General features: G+C 42.3%; 1 protein-coding gene across 2 annotated transcripts; it reads right to left on the bottom strand.

Moving 5' to 3' along the window:
- Positions 1 to 1683: 1683 nt before the first annotated feature.
- Positions 1684 to 9162, bottom strand: arxa (aristaless related homeobox a). 2 transcript variants are annotated; one of them, XM_068304009.1, is made up of 5 exons: positions 8960 to 9162; positions 8098 to 8659; positions 6677 to 6722; positions 4244 to 4575; positions 1684 to 3834 (listed from the first exon to the last, which is right to left on the bottom strand). In XM_068304009.1, exons 1-5 carry the CDS (start codon positions 9147 to 9149, stop codon positions 3573 to 3575), a joined length of 1392 nt encoding a protein of 463 aa, XP_068160110.1. In that variant the 5' UTR covers positions 9150 to 9162; the 3' UTR covers positions 1684 to 3572. The 2 variants fall into 2 exon arrangements, with proteins under 2 accessions (XP_068160110.1, XP_068160111.1); XM_068304010.1 differs by having other exon boundaries at positions 8984 to 9162.
- Between the last annotated feature and the right edge of the window lie 10475 nt (positions 9163 to 19637).

Genomic DNA, 19637 nt, shown 5'->3' with positions numbered 1-19637 from the left:
AGTGAGGGCTGATCCGGCGGAGTTTGTGGAGTGATTGGACCTATTCTCTAAGGCAAGGGCTCGGTGGGAGAAACGAGGCCCAGGAGAATCCAAATCACCGGCCAAATCAAGTCCAATCGCTGGGGGAATGGTGCTGATGAAAATGGGCACGACAAGTCAGTGGGAGGACATTTTCCGGACACCTGGATTAAACCTGTGAGAGGGCAGACCCAGAGCATCGACACAATCCATCAAATCATGCACATTTCCTTCTTTTTTCTTTCTTTTTTCTTCTTCTTCTTTTTTTTTTTTTTTTACTGCCAATTTGTTAGAAAATACCGCATGATTGAACTGTATTCACATTTCTTATATCAACATTCATTATCATGCAACAGAAAAACCTCATGGGCCTAATCCTGAGTACATGCCTGTCTTTTATTCGGGCGCACACACCCAACAAGTGTGACTTTATAAATCCAGAGCTATTGCCCCGCGACAGCATTTCAATTTTCTCGCCTTTTTTTTTTTTTTTTGCGCTGCAAAGAAAGTTTAAGCCTCACTCACAGCAGGTCACCCGTCTCTCTACATTCCCTAGATATTAGGGACAAATTGGTTTGGTATTCATTAGTTATACTCACATTAGAACTCCCACGACAATCTCATCAAAACCCTACAGAAAAAAAAAAAAAAAAACACGGTCTACTGGGCTTGAAATTAAGAACGGGAATTTAAAAAACACACATCTAGTTTGTAGATGTGGTTTTAGTGCAATTGAGAAAATTATTTCCATCACATTTTTCCCCTCATTTTCCCTCATGGTCAATTACGCGCAAGGGCGTGTGTATGCGTAAAGATAAATGTATAGTCCCCATCTTTCTCTTATCAGACGTCATCCGTGCCTGTTTGAACTAAATTGACTGATTAACAGGTGTAAAACCTACTGAAGGAATGAGTGGAGGTTTTTTTTTCCACATATGAAGACAATGAAAAAGAGGGACTACTTTAAGCCGCAGGGTAATTTCACGCGATTTGGCTGGATACCATGGATGGGTCAAACGGAGGAGAAAAACCATTGATTGCTGTAATAGTCCTGCATTAGTTTGACATCCAGTTGGTGGTGGGTGGAGGGGGAATTAAATCTGCGAGATTTGTGCGTGAAAGCCCTAAAATGAAGTGGTTTGTAACTTCATTAATGACAAAGGAGACTCGCTTCCATCGACAAGGCATTACAGATGTTAAGACCAATTTAGCGCCTTTAAAGGGTTTTAAAGGAAGTTTTGTGACGGGTCCCCCACATAAAGTGGGGGATCTAATTGAAAAACCCTCGCCTTTGTCACCCGTTTCACATGTTGGGGATTAAGCTCATGAATATATGGTCAGTATTTTGTCAACTCCGTTGAAGAGGATAGACGCACGCAGCGCTCCGGATTACGCATTTTCCCTTATTGAGGTGGAGCAGCGCGCCTCCACCTCTGCTCTCTGCAGACAAATTCCTCTCAGGAAAAATGTTTTTTATCTTCCTCAGCAGGCATTTTGAGCACCAGAAAACCTGATACTGAAGTACTTATGTTAACTCCCAGTATACTATTCAGTCAATTATATCAAAATAATTTAAAATTAGAAGAAAAAAACAGACCCATGAATTACAATCTTATCCTCAAATTTAACACAGAAAAAAACACATTTTCTTCATAACACCTTTTATTAATAGTTCTATGGTATTCTATTTCACATCGTTTTCCTGGTTTAGTCCTAAAGTAATTTGAAATAATAAAAGTAACTCATTAATCCAATGTCATTTATTCAAATTAGAATAATTGAACCAGGAAACTCACAATCACTTATAAGAAAGAAAAAGTTCCTTCATTCATTTCCTCGGGTAAAAGTTTTGACATAAATAATTATCTAAAAACCTAATAATTCATGAACACAGGTGAAATTCTACACGGGGCGACATTCATTGAACACTACAACGAGTGCAAATTATCAAAACATGGTCTCCTGAAATATACACGACCTTGTTTTGAAAATCATCCTTTGCTGTGGTATTTTCCCCCTCATTGTACACAATATTTACAGTTTTCTTTCATACAGTCATGTCAGCAGAGACAGATCTCATCTTTGCTCGCGTGTCCTCGAGTCAGACTCGGAGAAAAAGCTGGGATAGTAATAATAATAATAAGGGGGGGGGGGTGTATCTCAAATAGCCACACAATACAGAAATCTGGCGTTTGAATAACCTCAAATAAATCTGCTTTAATTTAAAAATATACATCTAGTGGTGGTTCTGAGTGAGACTGGTGGACAGGTGAGCAGTGGAGATGAGTCAGGCTTGTGGAGAGGGGTGGGGACAGTTTTCCTTTGGTTCTGGTGTGTATGTTCGTGTGTGTGTGTGTGTGTGTGTGTGGGTGGTGTGTTTGTGTCGGTGGGTGGGTGAGTGGTGTGTGTGGGAAGGGGGTCTTCCAAGTTGCCTTTATTAAAGACTGCAGCCCACATGCAAGCATACAGATGAAGCAGTGTTCATGTCGAACACATGATTTGTCCAAGTTTGACGTGAGAATCCTTTCTATAGTTGTGGGTCCCCCCGTTTGTGCGTGTGTCAGTGCGCGAGTGCGTGCACGTACGCACATGCATGTGCCTTCAGGACTTCTTCAAATTAAGTGGAAATATTGTAAAAAAAAAAGAAGAAAAAAAAAGACTTAATCAAAAGTGAAAGTACCCAATGCACAAAAATGGCCGCTGTCAGCAACACCACAATATATTATATTACTGAATTATTATAACTGATGCATTCTTGTGTAAAAGCACTGTAATTGGTTGACATTATTTTTTTTACACAATGGCTGATTATGGAAAACGTACATAATATATCATAAGCTCATGTGTTTTTATGTGTATAACCCTAACATATAAAGTGTTTGTGTATCTCCATTAATGCCACTATCCTACACTGGATAGTTTCATGCAAAACGTTTTGAATCAGAAAAGAAAGTGGCATCAAATGGAAATTGCAGCACAACTCCTTCAAATTTCTAATAGATTCGATTACATACCTGGAGTGGCACTGCTTTGTATTTATTCATGTATGCCTGTGCAAATCAGGTCTTAAAATATATGTACATGTACAACAATAATATGGAGCCTGATTTTAGTTTAGTTAGCTGACAGTAAGTATTAAGAAATCTCTCCTTTTTTTTTTTTTATAAATCCATGAAGGTGTTCTGAAAGAGTCTATTTTATAATTGACGTGAAAAAATGTTGATGTGCTGTCATTCAGGTGCGGGTTTAGAGAGTAAAACAATGGTAGAGTAGCTTTGATTAGGGCGCACACACGCACACACCAACACACGCACACACACACACACACACACACACACACACACACACAGACACACACTTTTTTAGCCAGTGCTCTTTTGAATTTGGTCGTGCTATCTGGTAGGGAAACATGAGGTAAAATGGACGGTTGAATGAGGGGACATCAGGACATCAGCCTCCTGAGGTATGAATGGGTTCGTAGAAGGGGGATAGGGGTGCATGGAATGGGACATTAGCCCTGGACGGGGGGGTGGGGCCTAGCTGGTGTTGAGTGTTCAGCACACCTCCTTCCCTGCGGCTCCGGTGGGCAGGATGTTAAGCTGGGTGAGCTGAGCCGAGTGTTCCTTGGCCTTGAGGCGCAACGCAGCGATACTGGAGGCCCTGCGGTCTGCCGAGGACGAGGAGGAAGAAGAAGAAGTGGATGGATCAGGGAGAACAGGACCCGGGTGGGAGGGATTCTCTACAGGGGGGGCAGGCTGACGGAGGAGAGCTGCAGCTGTGGAAGCACTGGTCAGGGGACCCATACTGGAAAAGAGCCTGAAAAGGGATAGAAATGTAAAAATCTACATTTATTTTAATGAAACATTTGTTGCTTCAGAATGTTATCTTAAATATCATTGTTTCCCAGTTGACTCCCCTAATATAAAACAGACGGCAAGATGAATAATGATGTGTAATAGACAGGCTAAAAGGTCGACAGAAACTGTGACATATGTGTGCAGTGACACCCCCATCACAGCTTGTCTTGCAGGATCACACATTTGATTAATTTATGAAAACATCTAACAGAGGGAACTACACACCAGTATGTGACAGTATAACATATTTACAATCGGTCAATGTGAGATAAAAAGTCTGTGGCTGCTTCTTATTGTTTAAATGTGTTTGAATTGAACAGATTTAATAAAAACACAGATCAAGCTGGAGCAGTGTAGGAGTGGCTCACCTGCCAAAAGTGGGTCCAATGAAGGCAGGGTGGCGAAACATGGCAGCCGTGCCCAGGAAAGTCCCCAGGCCTATAGGTGTAGCCAGGGGTGGGGCCGTCCCATTGTGAGGTGGCGGGGCCAGACCTGGGAAAGCAGCGGCTGCTGCTGCCGCCGCCGTCCAAGCGGACTCAAGGGCAGGATGGGGGTGATGAGGGAACGGCCCTCCCTCCAGGTAGTGGCTGAGAGGGTGGCCTGCTGCCAGGGGGCCTGGGAACGGCAGGCCTGATGGGTGGGTCTGCACGCCGGCCTTCTCACGCTTCCTCCACTTGGCTCTGCGGTTCTGAAACCACACCTGAGGGCAGACAGGAGTGATGACATCACAGTTATTATAAGCAGTTAGAGCTGCGATTTCATCTGTCATACTACATTTCTGGAGTATAATGCAAAAATTGTTTAGGATTATCCCAAAAAACTCAATCACACATCAATCATAACAGGAATCTAATGTTCTCCTTCTCTCTACTTGTGAGGTGCCTTGGATGTTGAAACATTTTCCCTGTCTCCTCAGTTAAAGAATTTATAATCTATGAGTCAAGCAGGGAATTATTGGAAATTATCAGATTCATTCAACAAAACCAGGTCCAATTACTCCACAATATAAAAGGAAAATAGCAAAACCCTTTAGTAGAGTATATTCCATGTCAGTGTTTTATGATTGCTGCCTATTTCTTCATGATAATCAGTGGCCAATATCGGTAAATATTGTTCTTAAGTTGCTTAAGAGGCCATGGGATCTTCATCGACCTTTATCCTTCAGTATTGGGGATCCTGAGGATTTCAGGCTTTTATCACTTTCAATTTAGAAGGGAAAATGACAAAAACAACATCAGATTAATCAAGGTCTGGATGATATGAACGATAATATAGAACAAGAAATAGTCAAATGAATATAAATAGGCCACTTTTACTGCATATACAGCCTTTACTTAAAACGATAAGGGGGGTTTTCTTATGGAGACAACACACGTCACTGTTCATGCAATAAATATTAAAACTCATTTCCAGGTTTTCCTTATGTTTCATTGTCATTAATAAGCCAAGGCCGTTTCACATTGTGTCAGTGCGTGTTAATAGTCGTGTAGTTCAGGTGGTGGCCAATAAACGGAAAGTCAGCGGTAATTACATCCACGGTAAACCCGCCGCTCACGGTCCCTTAAATCTACTCTGTCTAATTAAACCCTCTGTCCTTGCAGACGAGCTTCATGGCGGGGGGAGATAATTAAGAGCGGTGTTAACAAAAGATCCAGAAAATTACCGCTGAACTGGCTCCAATAACAATTAATGCGCTTTAAATTAAATTCTCAAGAGAATGTAGAACGAGTGACTTCCATCCAAGAGACTATTTGACTTTCCCACGCATCCACTGGTGCCCAAGTTTGCACTGGAGACGCAAAATGTCAACACGAGGAAAGGAGATTGAACGAGCCAGCTTGAGCGACACACGCATTATTCCCAGAGGGCTGTTTAGCATCACACAGCCCCCCTCGGGAATTTATGAGTTTTTATCACCTCCTGATGGCGCCCGTTAAGTGATTTGTTCACCTACGGCCCCTAAAGAGACATCTGTTGTTTTACCGTCGGCCATAACCTCCAGGAGCTTCCACCGTGTTTGAACTGTCTCTGTGGTTATGAGCCCGGGCTTTCGACATGCACGACACGCTTTCAGTGCGAGGCGAGGGGGGGGGGGGGATGAGAGAGGGAGGGGGGTGTGTGGATGGGATGGGGGGGAGGCAAACACCTTTAATGGTCTCTCATTCGCTCCCAAGTGCAAAGCATCGGATCAATGCAGGTCTATTGCAATCACATAATGGGAAATCAAATAGCATTATTTCCCCCCACCCCCATTCGGCCCACCTCTCTCTGTCTCCATCACACACACACACACACACACACACACACACACACACACACACACACACACACACACACACACACACACACACACACACACACACACACACACACACACACACACACACACACACACACACACACACACACACACACACACACACACCTCGACCTCGCCCCCCTCTCTCTGTGCCCTCTGATGGGGAATTCAAACACCGCCTCATCCCAACAACATACAGTGTTTGCTCATGCACTAAGTGAGCTTTTTATGAATCACCAGTGTTGTCTTAATTGTCACTAAAACGCGTGTAATAACATTCAATAACAGGAAAGACCTTCCATGCGCAGCGTCTGGGGCCATTTAACACATTTTACTGTAATAAATTACTGACTCAAATTGGCCTATAATCGTTGGATTTCAATCAGTGACGCATGTCACCGGTTATTATCCAGCAGCTTGCAGCGTGAACGTTTTATAGAGGACATAATGGGGACATTTGATTTGCAAATCTCTACTCTGGTAAAAAAAAATAAACACTTACTTGAACGCGGGCCTCGGTGAGATCCAGGCGCATCGCGAGTTCTTCTCTGAAAAGGAGGACGGGAGTAAAGGAAGGGAGAGAGAAAAAAGACAAGATTCAAGGTTACAGGACACCGTTTGGAAGCAATATGGAATTGCTGTTTTGTCCTTTGCTGTTGTTCACTGTCAACAAAAGAAGACGAAAATAGTCTTGAATTTTCCTTCCCTGGCCGCAGAAACACGCCATAGCCATATTCTATTTTCTCTGTCATGGCTGTGTAGAAATAGGCCTAGTGATTGTTAGATTTTTTTTCCAAGCCCAGCCCTGTCACTGTAACAACATAATGGTTGGAATAATGACATCTAAACTAGCATGCCACAGAGCAATTGACGCTCCCTTCAGCTGGGGAGATGGGCTTGCGGTTTAAATTAGACCTAAAGTAAATCGATTGGAAAAATATTAATAATTCTCCTATATGTGAAAAATACGCCGGTAAGGATTCTGTAGTTCAGCTATATCGGGATCATATGTGAGCAGAAAACAGACCTTGATGTGAAATGAAATCTTATATATTAATAAAAGTGCTCCTTGTTTGGTTAATGAAAATAAAACCACACAAATTGTATTTTTTTTCTTAGATATTTTTACCGTTTTGGTTGAAAACCAACAGATAATTCTAAAATTCGTCGTGATTCAGTCTGCGCGCGTTTGTGCGTGCGCACATGCCCGTGGGCTTTTAGGTCGGCCCCCTTTTTTCCACGTCCAGCAGGTAGGACGAGCTGCACCGGTTAATTATACTCTGCTGTCATCAACAGCAGCGAATCCATGTAGCAAAACGTCCCCATTGTTGGCATTTACTGCCCCATTGTGTTCAGTCATCCAACGGGTTGGCACGGCTTGGTGTTCGGGTATTTTATGAGGTGTGACCCGCGCAGTGTCCAGTTAAAGACGTGGAATTACTGGAGCTGTTAGTGGAAATTTTTATGGGGTCAGGAAGTGTTTATTTAAAAGCAAACGCGTTTAATTATCACCCTCGTCCACGGAATTATTGGAAATCACGCTGTCTATTAATTCAGGACTTTAAACCTCTTGGCTTTTGAAGACATATCTGTAATAATAATAATAATAATAATAATAATAATAATAATAACAATAACAATAGTAATAATAATAATAATTTTTACCATTCACAATTATTATAAATTGGTGTATCTGCCTACAATAAAATTCTTAGGCCTACTGCTAGTATTTTCAATTTGGCAACGCATTTCAGAGTATAGTGTATACCTCTTTAATGATAACAATAATAATGATGACGGTGATAATAATAATAATAATAATAATAATAACAATAACAATAACAATAACAATAACAATAACAATAACAATAACAATAACAATAACACTAATAATAATAACAACAATAATAATAATGTTTTTACCTGGTGAAGACGTCGGGGTAGTGTGTCTTCTGGAAAGCCCTCTCCAGCTCCTCCAGCTGGTAACTGGTGAACGTAGTCCTGTATCTTCTCTGCTTCCTTTTCAGCATCCCCTCCTCCGAGTCACTGCCCGCCGACAGACACACGCTGTCCTCCCCGTCCCTTACGTCCCCATCCCCGGCGTTCAAGCTCTCTCTTTCCTCGTCCTTCGGTGACAGAGTGGCTGCGTCCCCGCAGCTCTCCTCCTTCCCCGCGTCCTCCTCGAACTTCAACGGGCCTAGGTCTACCACGCCCAGGCTGCCGTCCTCGGAGCCCTCCCCCGGGCTCTGGTCGCCTTCTCCCCGGCTCAGCGACGCATTCTCCCTGTAGGACTTACTGCGGCTGATGCTCACCTGAGGCGCATGGTTGATTTTTAGGCCGTCGGTGGCTTGCTCCAGGAGGAGCCGCTCTCTGTCCAGCGTCTCTGCGTGGTCGTGGAGGTACTTTCCACCGGGTCCGTACAGCCGGCGGAGTTTGGGCGGCAGGTGCATGTCAGGGCTGAATGAAAGGGCGTCTTTTGTTTGCCCTGAAGATGGAGCGTGACAAAAATATCAAAATGACTGTAACGCAGCAAAATCACTTATAAATAAAGTTTAGTACACATACAGGGGTTCTTTCACGCGTTACAACCACCATTCAGTCTATTTATTAGTCATTATGATGACAATGACATTACTGATGGGAGAATATGACTTACTAGCTGTATTAAAGGCAAATCTTCTGCATATAATTGCACTTTGAAGTTGTTATTTTTCACTCATTCGTCAACTGAAACTCTTGAAAACGACATGCACTCTCTTTTTCATTTGTCTCCAATGAAACTTACTGTCAGCGGACTTGTCGAGCTCACCTCTGCCGGGGAGGCCCGTCAAACTTTGCGCCCCTATCAGCCTGACCTTACAGGGACTCCTGCGGCCCAAAATGCTGTCTATGCAGTAAGAGGAGAGCAGCGTCGGGGATTTACTGCTCTTCCTCTCGCCCAGGTCGTGGATATCTTCCTCAAACTGACCGCTCATGTCGACGTTTCGGTTCGTCTAGCTTCGGTAACGCCTGTCAGTATCCCACTCCCTCCCTCCCTCTCTCTCTCTTTCTCTCTCACTCTTCCTCTCTCTCGCACACGCGTGGGGCCCGGTGCTCTCTTCTCCTCCGTCTTCTCCCTTCTTCTCAGGCCGGTGTCAGTTTGAACCGGTACCTCCTCTCTCTCCCTCTCCCTCTCCCTCTCTCTCCCTCTCTCTCTCTCTCTCTCCCCCCCTTTCTTTCTCACACACAGCCTCACCTAATGACAGACCGCGGTTTGACCGCCTCTCGTTGCGCTCCTGTCCTGTTAGGCGCGTCTCTTCTCTGCGCGCAAGCACCGCAGACGTGGAGACAGTTATCGCGCCTGATTGGCTCGTATGTGTGTATGTGGGGAGAGAGACAGCGCAGAGCTGCTTTATATATATTTTACGATTAAAGTTAATTTGAGGGAAAGGCAACAAAACCTGACATGGAATGGATTTTCTTTCTGGAACGAACTCGATAACTTAAATAATTTAAATTAGTTTTTTTTTCCTTCTCGAGTGTTACTTTCGTTTTTATCGTAATCCACTATACATGTAACATAAAAAAAAAAGAGTTAGATGAGTGGGTCCAGTAGCGATCATCAACCGTTAGAAGAACAGTGAACCTATTTAATGTTATTTAATGTAACCACGTTTTTAAATATACCAATGGGAGACATAAGTATATTGCGTGTCCACATAATATATGCGTGTGGCTGGATTCTAGTCAACACACAGGACTTACTGCTATACATGAATCTTTTAAGTAAAGTCTGTATTTTATTTTACTTAACGAGTCAATGTGTAATAATAATAATAATAATAATAATAATAATAATAATAATAATAATAATAATAATAATAATAATAATAAATTGCCTAATAAATCAGGGTATGGGCCTGTGCTTGTTCTTTGTGTTTGATCTCTGACTTTTTATTAGACCTTACTACACATAAACATGCAACGCCCCTCATTCACTTTTATACTATTCTCTTGAATCCCTGTGGTAAGAAAAGAAATCTGGCGCGGAGTTTGCCTTCAACTTCGGGGCTATTCATACATGTAACCCATATAAAAAAAATTACCATCACTGGATGGGTTCAAAAATGATCCGATATTTTTCATACAAGAACCTTTACTTTTAAAGACAGAGAACGTGGAGTGTTGATCAATCAATCAATCAATCAATCAATCAATCAATCAATCAATCAATCAATCAATCAATCTATCTATCTATCTATCTATCTATCTATCTATCTATCTATCTATCTATCTATCTATCTATCTATCTATCTATCTATCTATCTATCTATCTATCTGTCTGTCTGTCTGTCTGTCTATCCGTCCGTCCGTCCCTCTAATTGCCTCTCAGTTGGACTTATACATTGACTTCAGAAGTACAGGTGCTGCGTCGGTGATGAGTCGGCGCCAGGGGAGCCGGGATAGCGCGCAGGGACTCCGCTGTGGAGAGGGGGATAGATGGAGCGATGGATCGAGAATGTAATTTTAAATGAAAGTCTATTTAACCCGCTGTGAATGGCATGACCCTTATCCTCGCCTCAAAGCCCATCACTGTTAAAAGGATCATTTTCAGAATGCAATCCAAAAACTTCAGCAAGCTGCAATTTACTCTCTCTTACCCTTTCTCTCTCGCTGTCTGTCTCTTCCTCCCCTCCGTTATGTATCTGCCCGGCCTAGAGAAACAAAAAGTAAAAATATAATGTGGTGTATGTCCAGAAAATTGCACAGGTCTTCTTCTTTTAAAAAAAAAAAAGTATCTTAAAACGGTAGCTTTAGGACCCTTTGTGATTGAAACGGCAATAAGGGCACGATTGATCTCTTTAGTTAAGGCACAGGGAGAGTGCAGGAAATTCATTGGAGGTACAGTAGTATATTTTATATAAAAGCCCGAAAATTCTACAAAACACGTACAAAATAATGTGTTTCTTGTACTGCACATGTTCTTACCAGGCAAAGTCCTTCTAAATTCTAAATCACGGTGCACAATTTTATAAACAGATCCTGTCATTAGGCACACGGATGGTGACATGTTCCATCCACCCACAACTTTTTTTGTCACAAACTTCCGAGCGTGTTTATTTGCACGCAAATAAATGTGATGAGTATAATAATAATATAAAATGTTGTGCCATTTCCTGTGCGGTCACAAACAGACGCGCGTAACACAGACGGGTATTTGGAGTCGCTCTGTAATTTGGGGGCCACAATTTGATTCATTTATCCGCACACTGTTATTAACCCTGTGGAAAAAGAGATGTCAGCCGCCATTTCAGCCAGCAGGACATCCGTGCTTTGTTTAAATGCACTAATTACACGCATACATTAGAGGGGAACGGAATTGTCGGAGCACAATTTTCACATTTTCAATTTTCCGTCTGTTTGACGTGCAGGTGAAAAGATGGCGGAGAGAGATGGCTTTCTGTTCCAGCACAAACCTCCTCCTTTCCTGTATTTACATAACATCCTAACTTGATGATTTCCAGTGGAAACATCGGTTTAGCTGCTTTCTTGTCTTTCTGTTTCTCTTAAATCGGGGCCCAAACCATAGCTCTTCAGGCCTTTCAGGCTTTAGGTTGTTGTATGCATGTCATCATTTCATTGTATTTGAAAGTTATGTAGATAACACAAATACAATTGTGTTGCTTGGAAAGTCTCAAGCCTGAAGTCATTGTGACGGTTTTCTCCTAAGTGACACAATCTATCTCCGCTTCCTTGCGGCCCGTTTCCAGTCCTCTCTGAGGGCCGCGCAAGTGATGGTGGTGCGGACCTCCGACCAGCACACCAGAGTCCGGCAGGTCATTCAAATGGCGCCATCTCCTGGAAGAAGTAGTAACTGTCTCGACCAGGTGACACTTATTCTGGATCTGTCTTTCACTATCAATACGCATCATTGTCTGTGCATTTGCCAATTTCTTCCATCCACATCCATCTTGCCTTCCACTTTATTTCTCTGTCCTACCTGGTAGTTCTTATACGTGCACCTGTCTGGTTAGGTCCATTCTAAAATATTTTTATTACTAAAAGTTTCTTTAGACGCAACACCTATAAATATAAGTCCTTACAATGCAAATAGCTGGTGGCCTCGGTGACAACACTCTTCTTCCATCCATCCTTGCGATCTGACATAATTGGACACTCGCTCTGCTAGAGAGGCCTCGCAGGAAAAGAAGGAAAAGAGGGAGAATGGGTACAGGCAGAGGGTGTGTGTTGGGAGGGGCGGGAGGCTTTTAAGGCGCGCGTAAGCAAAGTTAATTAGCGGTTATTAACAGCCCGCATAATGAGAGCGAGAGGGAGTCAATTTAATGACTTTGTTAGAGCGAGTTCGGAGCGACAGGCGATGATCGAAACAACAAAGGCGAGCGCACACGCAGCCATCATCCGTAATTTCCAGTGGTAATGCGGTCTGATCACAAACAAAGGGTTCTAATTTCGCTCAACTGACTCGATAATTTGTCCTTATGTAAGGAAAATAATTAATGACTTAATGCTTCAACAGAAGTGGCTTTCGTTGAGGTGGGATGCCTCGTTTGGTGGAGAAGGTCGTAAGGAAATCAATTTCCAGGCCCATAATTATTTACTACATGAATCTAAAAAACGCGGACGTGTCGACGACGAGAGTCTCCGTTTGTTTCCACCTAACAGTTTATGTATTATGGCAACAAATGAGCCACTACATTTTTTTTTTTTTGGATACACATTCACTAAAAATGAAACCTAAATTCAGGTGATACTTCAGATTTTTCATGAACCCATGTCCTCAGGTGTTGCTCGCAAATAATACCCTGTTATACCGAATTGATGCTCATTCCCGTGCCTGTTCCAGACATTGTGCCAGCTTATTTTGGCTGAAACAGTGCAAAATTATCCGATGCTTGCGCGTCTTTACGCACGATTTCATCATTGCACAGATAGGCTGAGTTGTAGGAAAGATGTGAGCACTATTATCGATTGCGTAGACATGAGCCGCCTGTGGGCCACTCTTGGATTCATGACAGGTGGATAGGTCACCCATACGAGAGCGGCAATTTCACGGCCCCCATTGTCTCCAGTGATTACTGCGTTGATCACAGGAATCAAGAGCCCAAGACTCTCTTAAACCTACCACGGAATCCAGGAGCTCGCGAGCTGAAGAGATCATCGTCATCATCATCATCATCGTCATCATCATCATCATTGCTAGTTGACCATACAAACCTGGGGCGCCGTGTGTTTTCACAGCCGCGTTGCCCTTTTATTGATTGCGTGCCTTAATTTTAATTCGATTGCGCGAGTGTCAAAAATTCCGCAAGGATCATCCTAGTAATGAGATAATCAAAGTAATATATGCAAATCAGTTATGTTGCCAGCTTATCAAAACCGGAGTGCCCCCCCCTTGAGTCTGAAGAAGTCCATTTATTCAGTTAGTGGCAATACCTTGCGCAAATGGCGCGATGCAAATGACAGTTGATTAGACTAAATTAAGAACCTCGTTTCTCTCTGACCTTGTCTGAGTTTTATGTAAATTCTTTTTTTTTTCTTTTATGTAATAAAATGCATTTTATACCCTGGTCTTTATAAATCTGAACAATATTTTTCCACAAGAGAGACAGTGATCAGCCTAAAATAACTCACCGGGATGACTCTTTCTGTCTGTCTGTCACACATCTCAGTATATCTTGACCCCTGCAGCTCCTACAGGGACAGAAAGTGTGCTGCTAGAACTTCCTTGCTGTGGGGGAGTGTGCCTTGAAGATAGACTAGGTGTTTGTGCCTCTGAGTGTGTGCTTACATGTGTGTTTATACGATTATGTGTACTCATGTGTGTACCATAACATATTGTCTTAGGCGACAGTGAGAGTGCAGTTGAGACTTCCTCTCTGTGGGGCGTGTGGGGCCTGTAGATGGGAAAGGAATAAATCCAATATAGATTGCAGGGCTGTGCTGCCTCCCGCTGGGGAACCTCAGACTTGCAGGCCAGGATCGAAGTGCTTTTCTCCCCCTAAATTGGCCCGAGGGGCCACAGGAGCAGCCGAGCTACACCCCCAACACTGGGACTGCCTACCATCTAATGATGGTGTTGGGAAAGAGACACGTTTATACACATGTACACAGACAGAGATGTACCCTTACACACCTAAACTCACACATAGTCCTTCACAGATTGATAGAACATCAGTCACACTCACACACACACACACACACAAACATACTTGGGCAACAAAACAACAGCAGTACAAATACACCCTCCTTGATGTCCAGCAATGAAGACACTCTCAAGTGTCAAGTTTTCCTCTTCATATTTCAGAACACCCATCAAAACTCCGTGGCTGAATGTAGAGGAGGCATCCTCGCTACCTGTCCTCACACTCTAGGGGGACATCTAGGGTGCGATGCCAGGGGGATAAAATTATTCTTTGTTACATGTTGAACTATATTTCTTTTTTCCTTTTTTGTTTTCTTTAATGCTAATGAGAATAAAATATTATGCAGAGGCTGTGCTTAACAATTTTATAGACAATTGATGTTATTTATAGTCGTGGCGGAGAGTTGGGGAGCGCGAATTGTTTTCTTCTGGCTAGGGGGGGCGCAAAAGAAAATAATTGAGAAGCACTGCTCTAGAGGGAGGGGGGGACGGTATAACTGGCACCGCACCCGCTGTTCGGACTGATCCACACCCTTGCCCTTTGGGTGCCCTATTGAGGAAAAGTGTACCAGTAGCCCCAGTGTCATTATGTTCCACTGCCATCATATTGGTCCTGCCTGGGGAACTAATTCTATTTTTGATGAGGTCTATGGTGGGCTCTGTTCAGAGAGACAGTGTGACAGAATTATGACAGTTGGGCATTTGTGGCTCAGGGTATTTTATATGTACTAAAACAGTTGTAAAGGTAAATAAATAAAGCATAATAAAATCAATACGCTTCACGACTCCCTGTTCTGAGCTGGTTTTGTTTGGTAAATACCTTATTATCACACCAACCACATCTTGCGATTACATTTTCCTGCTAAAGCAGTTAAATGGTACATAAGTTCACCAGCACTAGTGTCACTAAAACTTGAAGACCCAATAGTTTCTAATCTATATCTGGATGAATCCTGAGACGGTTCTCATGTGATACATCTTGTGTTACTACAATGAGATGATCAAATATACCTTGGACATAGCTAATATTGTTGAAGAAAGCTTCTTTACCCATTTGTTTATCATTAGTAGTTTGAGTTTTCGACAAAAAAAGATTTTCTATATTGGCGGATCTGGTTTTGTAACTAATTACTTTTGACAAATATATGAAATTCTTCAAAATGACTTTATTAGAATGGCTCTGGATCTGCATTATGGTGACATAGTGGCCTGGTGATTTTGTTTTGTTCTATGATTGCTTATCTTTTTTGGCAAAATGGAAAAAAAATGGCACCAACTCACTAGAAGTCATTCTTAGCTAAAGATTCATTTGTGTTCCATAGAAAATCACTTGAAGGTGTCCCACAACTCTTCCTCAATAAATTATTACACATCAGATCGTCTCATTTTTTTCCCAGTGAATTTGTCCTAACCTGCTTGATGTCTCAACGAATGGTTTAAATAATGTGCCACATCAGAAAAACACACATCCTGGTTCCGATGGTTATGAAAATTTTCTCACTAACTCTACTTTCAAACCATTCATTGGTCACATGATGTGATGGCTGACAAGAGATTAATGATTAAAAGAAATTAGAATGTATACCAATCCAAAAATCAAAACTGTTCCATGGTAATTTAGATTATAATGTGGGATATTTTCCAAATGCATTGGCTAGATGTAACTTGTGATTTTCTTTTTTGGCAAAATGAGTGAATGTCTGAATAATGTATTCTTATTGAACATAATCATTCATGACCTTTATTCCAAACCTTTGTCTTTTCAGAGGATGACCTAATAAGAATGGAGAGAATGACATAAAAGAGCCGTATCTCAACCTGAAACAGAAAAGAGAAGGATGTCAGTGGTGATTTGGACCAACTGAAATGTTGGAATTGAAGAGAGAGTGGAAAATTAAGAGAAAAGTCAAGGTCAGGCTACACGGAGCAGGTTGTAACATCTTCTTTAGGAAACAAACAATCTGTCGTTGAGGTGAGGAAGCAGTATTTTTCCCCCACTCTTCTCCTTCCTGATCCACTCTGACTTATCTTTTGCGGCACCATCTTGTATCTTCTCTCCTCTACTATTTTCCACTTTGTGCTTCTTCTGTTTCCTCCATCTCCATCTGTCTCTTGACACTGATTCACCCTACATCTTTCTGTCTTCCACTCAGTGCTGTAGTGTGCAACATTATGTTTTTTCTTGCAACAGTGTAACAGTTTGGGGCTTTTTCATTGTCCCATTTTGTTTAATACCTCATCTGTGACTGTGTGGAAAGCAACATTGCTATTCTCTGTAATGTCTTATTTAACACACACACACACACACACACACACACACACACACACACACACACACACACACACACACACACACACACACACACACACACACACACACACACACACACACACACACACACACACACACACACACACACACCAAAATACACACTAAATACCTTGAATACAAAGACAGACTTTTACACTACATAAACAGGCCACAAACACATACACAACCAAATCCTTTTGACATCAATAATTGGTAAATCCTCTGATTAACTTGTGAGAAATGTCCTTAGAGTGCTTAAGTAATTGTGTTTGTGTGTGTTCTTTTTTTTTTTATTACATGCACCCCCTCTCTTTAAAGCACATCTTTATAACCAAGCAATTCCAAAGCAATTTTCTCTGTGGGAGGAGAGTGTAATTTTCTATTCTGTGACACTGTGATGTGTAAGAGACTGGGAGCTGGCGCTAAAAGGCGTCTGCAGTGTGTGTCTTGGTGTGGGTGTGAGCCGCTTTAATGGCCGACGTGGGGTGGGTGGCGGCGGCGGTGAACGGGTGCATGTCAGGAAGGCCATCATTTAATGACTCCCAAATAGTGCCCCTCTCGTTAGAGCTATCGTCCTGGAAACGAGAGGCTGTGAACCAGGAGAGCGCCACACGCTGTAACAGTCTTTTATCTTCATATTAAACCATTTGCATAATATTACTGCGGTAGATGGGATTCAGGAGATACTCAACCTACTCAGAGAGACACAGAGAGGGTATGCTACATGTCCTTGCAAATCTAATCAGCGTTAAATGGAGCTGTCAAATGTGTGTGTGTGTGTGTGTGTTACTAGATAGCTCATGTCAGGAGTCATTTAACATTAAGCTGCAACAGTGTGCAACAGGGCTGTAATTACAAAATACAAGAATCCAAGCTACTTCTTCATAGATGTGACATCCAAATACAGCAGTTTCCCACCAGTGATACAGGATGAGGCCGACCGGGAGTAATTCAAACATCATGTGTACTTGTGTCCTTCACAAAGTTATATCCTTGTTTTCTGTTTTTTTTTTTTTCTCGAGCAAATGTTAAGCAGTTACAGCAACTCTACTGAATACAAACAAGTAGGATAAGATGTAATATTTTTCAAATTGCGAATGTAGTGAGCAAAAGGCTAAATGGTTGACTTTTGAGTGATATCAGAAGGCGAGCAGCAGCATCAGTTACATGTTTGTGTAGATTTGACACCTATTTATGTTGTATAAAGTGGTGTTTTGCTTTGTGTCATGTCTAAACAATTTTACAGCTGCGTTCTCCTTCACTGAAAGAAACACAAAGAGAAGTTCAAAAGAATGTCAATGCTGTCAAGAATCACGAGCAACAAAGTGTGGATCGCGCGCTAATTAGTTGTTACTGTTTGCTTCTGCCTGATTAATTTATTTAAAAGTATGCTTGATCAATACCCACCAGTAGGCGTGTAGCCTGAACATCACACATTGAGAGAGGGGCAACTCTGTTAGCTGATCTGTGAAGATCACAGGTTCTTGTCCTTCTTGCCCTGTATTGGTTCTTGATGGGATCCAGCCTTGAAGGACAACCAGCTACAGATAACAGAGGGATGACAGATTTAGTGCTCTGGTGTAATGCTATGCCATATTTGAACATACTGGAGACTAAAATACTCAAAAAGATTAAATACTGTATAATCGTGCGTGTCTTATAAATGGTTTTGCAACACTGAGGCTGACATCTTTATGATTCACATCCAACTGTCCATCCATCCATCCATCCATCCATCCATGCATTAGAGACATCTCCAGCTCCTCCTGGGGTATCCTGAGGTCTCTGGCTATATGTGATATGTGGATATTGTGGACAGGAAGAAGCAAATTATCTTATCCGAGCAATTCCTACACACACAAAGGCATTTAGGCATGCAATGGGAGGTAGAGTGGTGGGCAGCTCCTACATGGTGTGCCCCAAATGAGCAACTTGGAAAGAGGGACGGCGACTAGCTCAAGGGCAGTGCTCTGGAGGTGAGCTGACACCTCCCACTCCGGGGGCGGGAATTGAACCACTGATCTTGGGAACATTGGACGACCTGCTCTACCACTGAACTACTGCCGCCCCCTAGATCTGTCTAGTTTTAAGGTACTCAGGGATCAATTCATCTTGAACAACCAACAACACCTATTTGAGTGCACAAGACCTTTAAATAACCATTTAAGCCAATAAAGAATATATTCCTACAATAAATGAAGAGATCAGACACATTAGAAACTTTCTGATGAGGATCTGACGGAAAATATCCACAGACCCAGAGGTAAGTGGGATACTATATTTTTATTTTTAAATTGTGTGTTTTAAGTAAAATGTCCCTTTAAAGATGACCACAATGCAGTACAGTATATACTTAATATGCTATACATGTACATTGCATAGGGAGATAAGAAAGTTTGTGCTCTAGCTATGAAAACTAAGAATTTCATCCTATCACAAGACATGCTTGTATCTGTTCATGTGTTTGTGTTTGTGTGTGTGTGTGTGTGTGTGTGTGTGAAAGAAAGGAAGAAATAAAGAACGAATGAAAAAAGAAAGAAAGAAAGCCAGAGAGATTGTGTATTTATGCTCACAGGGAAAGGCTGTGCCAGGTGAGTGTACCATTTGCCATCAAGCCATTGAGTTCAGCAGGCATCTAATAACAAAGCGTTTATGACCCACTTACACATGCATAGATATAACTGTCAGTAGGCAGGAGCATCCTCTCTCCTGCCTTCAGCTATTCCCACTTTTCTTAAAACACACAGGCACCATCCGGATTGGACCCAAATACTCTAGAATTCTATCATCAGACTCGGGGATGAAATTAAAATCTCTCATTTTCTTTCTCCATGCAAGGAGCAGATCAATTTCCAGAGACTGGGACGTAATATTTTCCTGTCATTGGGCTTTCCCGTCTTTGGCGCAGCACCCTGACTGGTTGCCAGCGGGGGGCCCAAGCCTAACTGCACGCCTCACCGGAGAACAGTTACTTCTGCCACGGTGAGTTTATTTGCACCTCGCTATGAG

The sequence above is a fragment of the Antennarius striatus genome, chromosome 20 (assembly GCF_040054535.1).
Source record: "Antennarius striatus isolate MH-2024 chromosome 20, ASM4005453v1, whole genome shotgun sequence".
NCBI lineage: Eukaryota > Metazoa > Chordata > Actinopteri > Lophiiformes > Antennariidae > Antennarius > Antennarius striatus.
This window is presented reverse-complemented; position numbering and strand designations above follow the sequence as displayed.

Bases quoted from the DNA above. Each gene is read 5' to 3' on its own strand.
- arxa (XM_068304009.1), bottom strand. From the start codon at position 9,149: ATGAGCGGTCAGTTTGAGGAAGATATCCACGACCTGGGCGAGAGGAAG. The intron at 8,660-8,959 runs GTAAGTTTCATT...CTCCATCTTCAG, and splicing joins GCTCGACAAGTCCGCTGACA to GGCAAACAAAAGACGCCCTT. The intron at 4,576-6,676 runs GTAAGTGTTTAT...GTCTGCCCTCAG, and splicing joins TCACCGAGGCCCGCGTTCAA to GTGTGGTTTCAGAACCGCAG.